The sequence below is a fragment of the Perna viridis genome, chromosome 3 (assembly GCF_037379345.1).
Source record: "Perna viridis isolate PV_CMFRI_1.1 ecotype Kerala chromosome 3, ASM3737934v1, whole genome shotgun sequence".
In the NCBI taxonomy this organism is placed as follows: Eukaryota; Metazoa; Mollusca; class Bivalvia; order Mytilida; family Mytilidae; genus Perna; species Perna viridis.
This window is the reverse complement of record NC_142447.1, coordinates 59,601,980-59,614,267: the sequence shown is the minus strand read 5'-3', so window position 1 is coordinate 59,614,267 and position 12,288 is coordinate 59,601,980. Positions and strand designations below refer to the sequence as shown.

General features: G+C 31.7%; 1 protein-coding gene across 1 annotated transcript in view; it reads left to right on the top strand.

The window, feature by feature from the left end:
• The first annotated feature begins 911 nt into the window (after positions 1-911).
• The window catches only part of LOC148623156 (dual specificity mitogen-activated protein kinase kinase 5-like), a 31,159-nt gene continuing 19,782 nt past the window's right edge, over positions 912-12,288 (top strand). Inside the window, exons 1-6 of the mRNA XM_088573736.1 lie at positions 912-1,075; positions 3,394-3,442; positions 4,931-4,998; positions 6,107-6,176; positions 8,479-8,519; positions 8,748-8,815. Of these exons, the coding sequence (XP_088429862.1) occupies positions 974-1,075; positions 3,394-3,442; positions 4,931-4,998; positions 6,107-6,176; positions 8,479-8,519; positions 8,748-8,815 (398 nt within the window). The 5' untranslated portion in view covers positions 912-973. The remainder of the gene's footprint in view (positions 1,076-3,393; positions 3,443-4,930; positions 4,999-6,106; positions 6,177-8,478; positions 8,520-8,747; positions 8,816-12,288) is intronic.

Here is a 12,288-nt window from a genome sequence, read left to right as displayed (position 1 = left end):
TTGTAACTGTGCGTTCCTGGTGTTTTTATTCCATTTTATCGGGAGTAAATCAATTTCCCCTTTATACGAAAAGGCAATCTCGGGACAATCTAAGGAGACTTTTCATATGTAGGCCCTTAAATGGTTAACAAATTCTTATTCAAAAACAGGGCTGCCGAGGCATATGCAGGCACCTGTACTAAGATTTTTTTATTTAGTACTATTCATATAAAAAATATCGAAACAAGTGCATATGGTAGTAGTGGGTTAGACAACGTCTGAAGATGATTAAAAGTTGGACGGTAATCTTTTGGAAGATGGAATTGGAATGTTGTGACAAGACATTTTATTTCTCCGAATGTCAGTTTCTTTCTTGTATACCTATTTGTACATCAAAGGATCAGCCCCCACCCCACCCCACATACACACACGATTATATTTCCAAAACAAAAGTACGGATCGATTAACTATTTATTAAAATACAGATGTGTCTCAAATTTCTTGTTTCTTTATTGTATGCGTAATTGTATCAAATTTTCTCTGTAACTTTATATTCAATGAAGAGGCCCTGGCGATAAAGTCAGGCGGATCTAGAGAATCATTTACCTAAGGTGGGCGGATAAGAAAGTCACAAAAAATCTTTATTAACACTTTTTGTGCGTGCATTAACACATAAAAATACGTTATTTTCATAAAGCTCCCCCACATTTGATCCGCCTAAACTATGCGATAATTGGTAAAATGCTCCATAACGTTGGTCAATTGTGTCTCCTTTAAATTAAATAAATATATTCGAAACTTATCGATATTGACTTTTTGGATACGAAATTATACTTCAGTTTCAATAAGAAGAGCATGATAGAGCTGTAGTTTTTACGGCACGGTTTCAAAATTTTACCTACATAATTTAGGCGTAGTGTCATTTTGAATTACCTCCCCTGAAAAAGAATGGTCTCTGCATTTTTATTTCACCATCGAAATAATACTTAATAATATGTCTTTACAACCGACTTTCACTGTCAGAATTCGCACAGAGCAAGCACAAGACATGGATTGGATGGTACAACCAGATCAAATCACATTCCATCAAGCATTAGTATGTTTTCAAATGTTTTTTTCGGTGTATTTATGAGTTATGTATTTTCTCTGTCCAGTAGTGGGCAGTTTTTCTAGTCTGAGTCCGAATGTTTTGACCCTGCTGTTGAATCTCCCTTTTTCAATTTGTGTTAGGTACAGTTAGGGCCACAGAAAGCCATTTGAAAGTTGGAGTTTCCGGTGATCTTCAAACACTAAATTATTAGGTACAGTTAATCCCTGTTGGGATTCGGCGCTGGAGATATTTTTTGTGGTGATCAAAACAAAGAATATCTCCAGCACCGAATCCCAAAAAGGATTACGGTACAGTTAGCTCTAGATCTGGGGCAATAGAAGGTAATTTGAAGTTCATGTTTCAATTGCAGTTCTGTGCTGACATCAGTTTTATTTACTAATACAGACATTTATCTTATTTGATTATAAAATTTAACAAAACTCAAGAGAGGAAATCTTAAGTACAGTTAATTATTTTTTATATAACATGTTTTAGATTTTTTTCTTACCAGTTTTATTGCTATAAAAGAAACTGTATAGATTTTAAATATATAATAAATTAACTAGTTGAAATTTATGCAAAATTCAGATTCTGTCTTTTAATGGGCATGGTCCTTTTGCCCCGTTGGATTAAAAATCGTAGTTAAATTGTGCCCAAAAAAATTTTCTAAAGTAAAACGATTATAAAATAAAGAAAAATGAGTTAGAAATGAATATTTTAAAGTTAAAAAATATAGAAAAATACATGTATACTTAAAAATATATCAGGAATAAAAACCAATTATAAATATTTATTTTTTTCTATTTTAATTTTATTTTATTAATCTTGAAAAGATCTAAAATTTGTTATCCAAACCTGACCCGACAGATCTGGATTAGTCTGGTTATTATTATTTCAATTTCATAGCATTGATAAATGCACATGTATGATTGAAAAGTGTTCATCAAAGGTTAGTACAATAAATTAAAAAAATATGAATAGTACTTGTAAATAAGATTTCAAATTACCTTTTAAATGAATATAATAACCACACCATACATCTCGTGTAGCACTAAAACAATATTGAGTATAAATTTACCTGCATTCTGGTGTGAAAGGATCATTACTTTATTGATGCAATTTAACTACATGTACAAAAATCGAAAAGTAAAATGGTAAAAGGAGTACTGGCGCAAAAGACTTGTGGTACAAAAAGAAAACACCCCTTTTAATTGTAACACATAAAACAAGTGTTTTTGTAATTAATACATTTTGTATTTGCGACCAGGATCACAGGAAAAGGACACAAAGCCTGGCACTGATTACTCAGATTAAACCTGAGGGCAAATTGAAAATTTTAAACATCAGGTGCTTTATAAATTTATTTTACTTTGTTGTATATCCACTATTAAATTATTTTATAATAATAATGCATTTTTATATACATAAAAAAACAACTAATATTACATTTGAAAAAAAGTCTACTCTTGAGAAGAAAAAAAGATTTGCTGCACTTCAGCTTAAGTGTTTAAAATAATAAAGTAATTATCTTCAATTTTCAGATATATATAAGTGCACTGCATACTCAACCACTTTATGTGAAGAAATTATTTAAACTCTATGGCCCATCCTTCAATCAGTTTACCATTTTCCCTCGAAAAAAGGCAAGAAATAATATCAGTTAAAACTCTTTGAATTTGAAAATCTAACACTGATGCATTTGCCTTCATTTACTTGTATTTTTATTTTTGTTCTATGTTCAATTAAAAAAAAATATATACTAATCTACCTTTCCAATTTCATTGTGAGTACAATTTGAAAGCCAAAACTGTGACATTTGTAAGTTTTTAACTCACTTTTCACTTTTCCCCTTTGTAGTTGAATAATAAATAAAATCATTTTCCTGCTTTGGAAGAAAAGAACAACTTTTGGCACTTTATGCACTCTTTTATTATTAAAGGACTGACCAGTTCCTTGAATGAAAATATATATATATCTACTTATTAAAACTAAAAATTTCAATTTTGTTGATGTTTACCTGATATACCACAACTTCCTTTCAATTAATTAATTAATTAGTTGTATCTTAGAAATAACAGAGGTAAACTTTTAAGAGAATGTAAGGTATTGGAGGTATACCCGATATTTTTCAGACTATGCTGTGAGCTGTACTGTACTTCTCTGCTATACAATAACTTGGATTATACTGTGCTAAAACAAAAAAAAGGTTGTACAATACAATTTCATTATGTATTTTCATTGATGAAATAAAGACACATTTTATGTGGTATTTCTCTTTAATTTGTTTTCTTAACAGGCTTGCACTTGATAATATCTATTTTTAGGAGGTCATTTCAAGAGTTCTTCCACAAGTTACTGTCACAGCATTTGAATGTAGGTAATTTGTAATTTGAGTGTATTGACACGAAGTCACATATGAGTCGGAGGCAATTCTATACTAAATTTACAGTACTTAATTTTTTTCTGTCATTCAATGGTACCATCCTGGCGTTGTCATAGTCATTGTTTTTGTTGTCTGTGTCCATTAACTTTCCTTTATTTATGATAACTTGTAAAACTTATCAAATCTTTTTGAAATCTTAGCACATTTGTTCCTAGGGATATGGCATTTTGGAGATTTTTGTCCCACTCTTTTTTAAAATTAGAGGCCGAAAATGGGAAAATTGGTATTTTCATTAGAGTTGATAGAAATTGTGAACTTGTAATCCAATTTTGATGATTCAGATCTCAATGTATTATTCTTGAAAAAATGGTTTAAATGTTTTTCACTAGGTAGACTTGTTTGTACAGTGTAATTGTTTTGGAGTGAAATGGGTTACCAGTACGAAATTTGGCAGTGCCCAAAAAAAATCAACTTTTTAATTGTCCGATTTTGAAAAAAAAAATATGTAAATAGATTCCTGTTGAAAGTCCTTCCCTGCCTTCATCAATCAGATTTCAGATATCTCTTATGGTTTTCAAGTTAAATGTATAAGGCGCCAAAGGAGCCACACCCTCCAAAAAACAATTTTTTTTATTTTTGATCCAATTTTGAAAGAAAAATATTGGATTCCTAATGAAATCCCTACCTGTGTTTTCCATCAGATTTACATCTCTTACATTTTAAAGTTACAGGGACGGAATCCAGTCCTATCATGCTGTACTCCTTGAAGCTCTTTATTATAATCTGTTACCAATTACATTTTGTACTGATCTGTCAAACTGGGAACTTTCAAGATGTGGCTTCTGGACAAATTATCTACACAATATAATACAGAATGTTTTGTACAAAATTATAAAAACATGTTTCAATATGTTTTGCAGATTTTAGGAAGCTTAATGCAGTTTTAATATAATTATTTTGAACCTCTGAGCAAAATTTGACTACTTAATACTGTATTTGTTCTGACATGGAATTTGAAATTTAGGTAAAATAGTAATTTACACAGTGACTAAAGTGCTTGGACCAGCCTTCCACCATTGCTCATGCTCAAATAATTTATAGATTGGTTTTCTACATGCTCTTTTAACTACAAGAAACAACAGATCCTTGAATATACATTTATACTGAAAATTCTTTGTTTTTGCATCTTGTTATTGTCTAGCAATTTTTCATTGCCCAGAACCCTACAAATAATTATTCAGGGAATGTGAAAGAAAAATGAAATAAGACTGATACATGTACATCATGAGATACACAAGTGCTAGTAGTAGCCCACAGTAACTCAGTTTTAGTTTTGAGTTGAATAGTGGCAAGTGTTATCACAATTTTTTTTCATTTGAAGAAAAATAAAGATTAAAATGCAGAATAATCTTCTGGTTTTCAATTTAAGTGACTACTCTTTAAAAACAAGGACTAGTGACCATATTGATACTTTTTAGATGAAGATGAAGATGGAGACAGAATTACTGTTAGAAGTGATGAAGAAATGAAATCAATGTTTGAATCTGTGAGTTGGAAAGAAAGTTAATGTTAATATTGGACAATCTACCATCATCATATTCTATACTGAGGTGTTAGGACAACCTCAATGAGAATATTTTAAACTGAGGTGTAAGGACAACCTCAATGAGACAAACCTCCTTTTCAATTTATACTGAAGTGTAAGGACAACCTTTGAGGCAAACCTTTATATTTTATTCTAAGGTGTAAGGACAACCTCAATGAGGCAAACTTCCTTTATATTTTATACTGTGATGTAAGGACAACCTCAATGAGGCAAACCTCCTTTATATTTTATAGTGTGATGTAAAGACAATCTCAATGAGGCAAACCTCCTTTATATTTTATACTGTGACATAAGGACAACTCAATGAGGCAAACCTTGATATTTTATACTGAGGTGTAAGGACAATGTCAATGAGGCAAACCTCCTTTATATTTTATACTGTGAGGTAAGGACAACCTCAATGAGGCAAACCTCCTTTATATATTATACTGCAGTGTAAAGACAACCTCAGTGAGGCAAACCTCCTTTATATATTATACTGAGGTGTAAGGAAAACCTCAATGAGGCAAACCTCCTTTATATTTTATACTGTGATATAAGGACAACCTCAGTGAGGCAAACCTCCTTTATAAATTATACTGAGGTGTAAGGAAAACCTCAATGAGGCAAACCTCCTTTTAAAGGTATTTATCAATTTGGAAGTGAGTATACTAAAAACAGTTTCAGTATTGCCACTGAATAATTCTAAAAACAGTAGAAAGTTCACAATTTCTTTTTACCCCCACCCTTCAAACTAAGTTATGTCTAACATTTTGACATGTGAAACCTTATTGAGTGTCACATCACTCCATGGAGGCATCCATATTATTAGCATTGTTGGTTTTGACAAGTTTTGTAATTCAAAGATATGGCTATGGACTTAGCCATTTTCAGCTTCTTGTCTGACATAACTTATTCTGCAAAGCCTCCTGTAAGACAGTTCTTATTTTTAACGTTAGTCGTAAAACCTCACTTCATCCTAAAATTCTAACAGTCCTCATTTTTTATGCTTCAGTAGTGGTAAAACCTAAATTCACCCTAACATTCTAATGATTTTTATCTATTTCAGTATTTTAACCTTCTAAGTGAAGAAGATTTTGCTAGAGGGTTATTGCCTCCATTAATTATCTTTCCAAGAGGTATACTATATTATATAACTTTTAAAGAAGAAAGTTTAAAGTTTATTGTATCCCTGACCTTGGCCATCTACTAGCTCTCCTGGATAGAAAATCCATGTCATCAGTTGTCATTACTTTGCATCTGTCACTGACTGTTATCTGTGAAACATGTTAACTTTTTTTTTTTTTTTAAATAATTTCCTCTTAAACCTCTGGTTGTTACCGAATTAGGTCACAAACATTCTGTGTGTGTCAACTTCAAGATTTGTATTGATTATGCTAATCAAATCCTAGCACATAGTCGCCAATGCTTTATTAGACCTCAGTCAAAGTTGCAAATTTCAATATATATCTCAACAAAAACTATGAGAGAAACTTGAAAATAAATTTAAGCTTAAGAATTCTGCAAAAGTCTTTAATTGGATTGTTACTTTTAAGTTTTAAGTTGTTATCTTTCAACTTTGAATAATTGATAGAAAAATGTTTCTACCCCTTTAATTTGAAACATGTTAAAAGTTACTTATTAATCTTTCTTACAAGAATGATACTGTGTCATTATTGTTACATTGTCGTAATAATGATACTCTGTTATTATTTTTACATTGTTTATAAGACAAGACAAGACAACACATTATTTGATAAACACAACAAACAACTATTCTATTTTTGTCCAAGTTGTAGAATTTCTCTTTTCTGACAAATGGACAGGTAATGAAATTCATTGCCTGTTCCATTTCTACATTATTGGCATGGTCGTTCATCTCATGGGATTCCTGACCATCTCCCGGTTTCAATAGGGATCTTCAAATTTGAGCATCTGAAGTTAGAAATAAACAGTCTATCTGCTTGTTATAAATGTGGCAGGTAATTTTCTAGGCCAAAGGCAGTCCTAGATTTTGAATTGAAGTCGCCACAACTTGAGTTAGACATGCTAGACTGCCAATGTTATATAAATTTATCTTTCAATTGTACCCAAAGCATTGACTTTAATACTTTCTTTTCTAATGGTATTTGGTCATCCCAGATGAACGTTAATCCAGTATCATAAAAAATCGATTTAACATGGGAAATCCACTTGAATTTGTCTGCTTCTAAAGAATGTAATTTTAACATTACTTGGTACATGATAGTTTTGTATTGTTGAGCAGAAGGTTGTTCCAAAACATTACCATTCTACATTTGACACTAATATTTAATGGAAATTGACCTAATTAATTGTCCATAGATCATATACTTAGGCATGGTATTAATGATTCAAAAAGTTTAAGCTATAAATCAATTGGTATGCTTAAATTTTAAATTCTTGCATACAAAGCATAAAGGGCCTTTTAGCTTTGATCACACAACCTTTTCTTTTTTTTGTGAAAACTTCCATTGTAACTAAATAACAAGTATGAATAAGTGCCTACAATATCAATATCTTTTCCATTAAGTTTGAATTTATGATTTAATATTGTTTTCTTTTTACTGAAAACCACAAGTTTTGTTTTACTCGTGTTCATGCTTAATTTCCAACGTTCATAGTATCTTTCAAACCATGTCAAACTCTTGCATATCATTTGCGCTCTCTTATAATAATGCTGTATAATCAGCATAAAGAATAAGAAACAATTTACAAATATTCCAATAGACTCTTGACACACATCAGAATAATTATAAATGATAATGTGTCATTGTAATAATGTTCTATTAATGGTACTGTATCATTATTGGTTTATTGTTTATTAATGGTACTGTGTCATTATTGGTTTATTGTTTATTAATGGTACTGTATCATTATTGGTTTATTGTTTATTAATGGTACTGTGTCATTATTGGTTTATTGTTTATTAATGGTACTGTATCATTATTGGTTTATTGTTTATTAATGGTACTGTGTCATTATTGGTTTATTGTTTATTAATGATACTGTGTCATTATTGGTTTATTGTTTATTAATGGTACTGTGTCATTATTGGTTTATTGTTTATTAATGGTACTGTGTCATTATTGGTTTATTGTTTATTAATGATACTGTGTCATTATTGGTTTATTGTTTATTAATGATACTGTATCATTATTGTCACAATGTTAATTAATGATACTGTGTTGTTACTGGTTCATTGTTTATTAATGATACTGTGTCATTATTGCTATAATATTTATAACTGATATTGTGTCATCATTATGATAATGTTCTATTAAGGATACTATGTCATCATTGTTTCTATGTTTTATTGATGAAACATTTTACTGTTTCATATTGTTACATTGTTCTATGATGATATGGTGTCATTATTGTTATATTAGTACCAATATTAATTGTATACTTTTACCATTTCAGTTGGCAAAACCCCACAAAACAGAAATAAATTTGGATTAAAGGTAAACAAAATACCATACCTATTCATGATTAAACATGACTCATTCACTTTAGTTACACTCTGTACTACCCTTGAATATCTAAAGATTGATCAAGTTTTTGCCACAATGATTAATTATCTCATGAGATACATATATGAAATGAATGTTTTACTTTCAAGTCAGAAATTTTTGCATAATATTACTTTTTAAGACAAAAAATGCAACTTAACTGAATGTTTTTTCTTTCAGATCAAAACAGACAAACAGTCAATATCAAGGCCATCCAAACCAGTGTTAAATGTTTCTGATGTTTACAAGTATGTGGTGTAGAAATTTGGCAAAAATGCATTTTTGAAATTACTATTATGTAGATGTACATTGTAGTAAGTTTTTATAAGCTCACCTGGCCGTAGGCGTTTGTCGTCGTCGTTCTCAACAATTTCTTTAAACATCTTCTCCTCTGAAACTACTGAATAGATTTTCATGAAACTTATAATGACTGTTCCTTAGAGTACAAAATGACTGTTTGGATTTTTGATCAGTTAAAAAACATGACCACCATTACTAAAAATGGAGCATAGGGGTCAGACAGCAGATTTTTGCATACATCACCAAAACTGTTAGGTTTAGCCAAATTCTGGGTAAAAGTATTCAGCATGAAGAGATCTATCTGTGGTCAAATTTTGTGAAAGTCTTTGACCCATGTTGGAGTTATTGCCCATTTTGGATGTTTTTTGCTGTTTTTGATATTATTACTTTCAAAAATCTTCTTCTCAAAAACTACTTTACAGAATTCAATGAAAGTTTTTTAGGGTATCCTTATGAAAATGAATGTTTGGATTTTTGATCGATTAAAAAAGATGGCCATCGTTACTAAAAATAGAACATAGGGGTCGTACAGTAGTTTTTTGCATATATCTCCAAAACTGTTAGGTTTGGCCAATATCTTTCAATTGCTGAAATATCCTTATTATAAGGCCTACAAAAGTCTCTAGGAATCAGGATTGTCAGACGATTCCATGTAAGGGTTATTGCCCTTGAGAGGTGAAAAATGATTTTTTTTTTTTAGCTCACCTGGTCGAAGGCCATGTGAGCCATTGCCATCACTTGGTGTCCATCGTTGTCTGTAGTCATCATCCGTCGTCGTTAACAAATATACAAAACTCTTCTCCTCTGAAACTACTTGACTAATTAGAACCAAACTTGGTATGAATGTTCCTTGGGGTATCCTGCATAGAACTGAGGTGGGGATTTTTGATTCATCAAAAAACATGGCCGCCATTACTAAAAATAGAACATAGAGGTCAGACAGTAGTTTTTCACATATATCTCCAAAATTGTTAGGCTTAGCTAAATTCTGACGGGTTAAAGGTGTTCAGCATGATGAGATCTATCAGTGGTTTAATTTTCATTTTAATCCGTTAAGCCATGATGGCGTTATTGCCCTTTTTCAACATTTTTTGCTATTTTTAGCCACCTGGCCAAAGGCCATGTGAGCTTTTGCTATCACTTGGCGTCCAGTAGTTTTTCACATATATCTCCAAAACCTTTAGGTTTAGCTAATTCTGACATAATGTAAAAGTGTTCAGCATGATGAGGTCTATCTCTGATCAAGTATTGGTTTTAATCCATTAAGCCATGTTGGAGTTATTGCCCTATTTCAACGATTTTTGCTATTTTTAATGTTATTTCTTTCCAAAATCTGCTCCTCTGACACTACTTGACCAATTGAAACCAAACTTGTTATGAATGTTCCTTGTGATATCCTGCATAGAACTGATATGGGGATTTTTGATTCGTCGAAAAACATGGCCACTGTTATTAAATATAGAACACAGAGGTCAGACAGTAGTTTTTTGCATATATCTCAAACCCATAAAGTTTAGCCAAACTTTTTCAGTTGCTGAAATGATCCTTATTATAAGGCCTTCAAAGGTCTTCAGGGATCAAAGTTGTCAGGTGACTCCTTGTAAGAGTTATTGCCCTTGAAAGATATTTTTTTTTTTTTTTTTTTTTTACAGTTTACAGCCAATATCTTGAAACTTATAATAGATAGAAACTTTCAGTTGCTGAAATGATCCCTATGATAAGTGCTACCAAAGTCTTCTTGAGTCAAAATTGTTGGACATCTCCTTGTTAAATTTATTACCCTTGAAAGACAAATTTTAACTGGTGAGCAATTCAGGTTCCTTGGAGCCTCTTGTTTGTTATTTCTTTCAAAAATCTCCTCTGACACTACATGACTAATCTGAACCAAACTTGATATGAATGTTCCTTGGGGTATCGTGCATAGAACTGATGTGGGGATTTTTGATCTGTTGAAAAACATGGCCACCATTACTAAAAATAGAACATAAGGGTCAGACAGTAGTTTTTCACATATATCTCCAAAACCGTTAGGTTAAGCTAAAATCTGACTTGGGTAAAAGTGTTCAGCATGATGCGATCTATCTGTGGTCAAATTTTCATTTTAATCTGTTGAGCCTTGTTGGAGTTATTGCCCTTTTTCAACATTTTTTGCTATTATTTAGCTCACCTGGCAGAAGGCCATGCGAGCTATTGCCATCACTTGGCGTCCATTGTCGTCTGTTGTTAATAATTTTTCATAACTCTTCCCCTCTGAAACTACTTGACCAGTTGGAACCAGACTCGGTATGAATGTTCCTTGGGATATCCTGCATAGAACTGCTGATGGGATTTATGATCCGTCTAAAAACATGGCTGCCATTACTAAAAATAGAACATAGGGGTCAGACAGTTGTTTTTCGCATATATCTCCATAATGGTTAGGTTTAGCCAAATTCTGGTGGGGTTCAAGTGTTCAGCATGACAAGATGTATCTGTGGTCAAATTTTCATTTTAATCTGTTCAGCCATGTTGGAGTTATTGCCCTTTTTTGACATATTTTTGCTATTTTTAATGTTATTTCTTTCAAAAATCTTCTCCTCTGACACTATTTTACCAATTGAAACAAAACTCGGTATAATTGTTTCTTGGGGTATCCTGCATAGAACTGAAGTGGGGTTTTTTGATCCGTCGAAAAACATGGCCACTGTTACTAAAAATAGTTCATAGGGGTCAGACAGTAGTTTTTTGCAACTGTTAGGTTTAGCCAAATTCTTTCAATAGCTGAAATGATCCTTATTTTTAGAACTACAAAAGTCTTCAGGCATAAAATTTGTTAGATGCCTTGATAAGAGTTATTGCCCTTGACAGGGGAAAATGACAATTTTTTTTTTTTTTTTACTGTTTTCAGCCAATGTCTTGAAAACTATGATAGTTTTAGACTTTCATTTACTAAATTGATCCTTATGATAAGTTCTATCAAAGTTTTCTTGAGTCAAAATTGTTGGACAACTTCTTGTTTAATTTATTGCCCTTGAAAGGCAAAATTCAACTAGGTGAGTGATTCAGGCTCCTGGGAGCCTCTTGTTTGTTATTTCTTTCAAAAATCTTCTTCTCTGAAACTACTTGACCAATTTGAACCAAACTTGATATGAATGTTCCTTGGAGTATCCTGCATGGAACTGATGTGGGGATTTTTTATCTGTTTAAAACATGGCCACTGTTACTTAAAATAGAACAGAGGATCAGACAGTAGTTTTTCACATATATCTCCAAAACTGTTAGGTTTAGCTAAATTCTGACACGGGGGTTAAAGTCTTCAGCATGATGAGATCTATCTGTGGTCAAATTTTCATTTTAATCTGTTGAACCATGTTGGAGTTATTGCCCTTTTTCAACATTATTTGCTATTTTTTGTTATTTCTTTCAAAAATCTTCTTCTCTG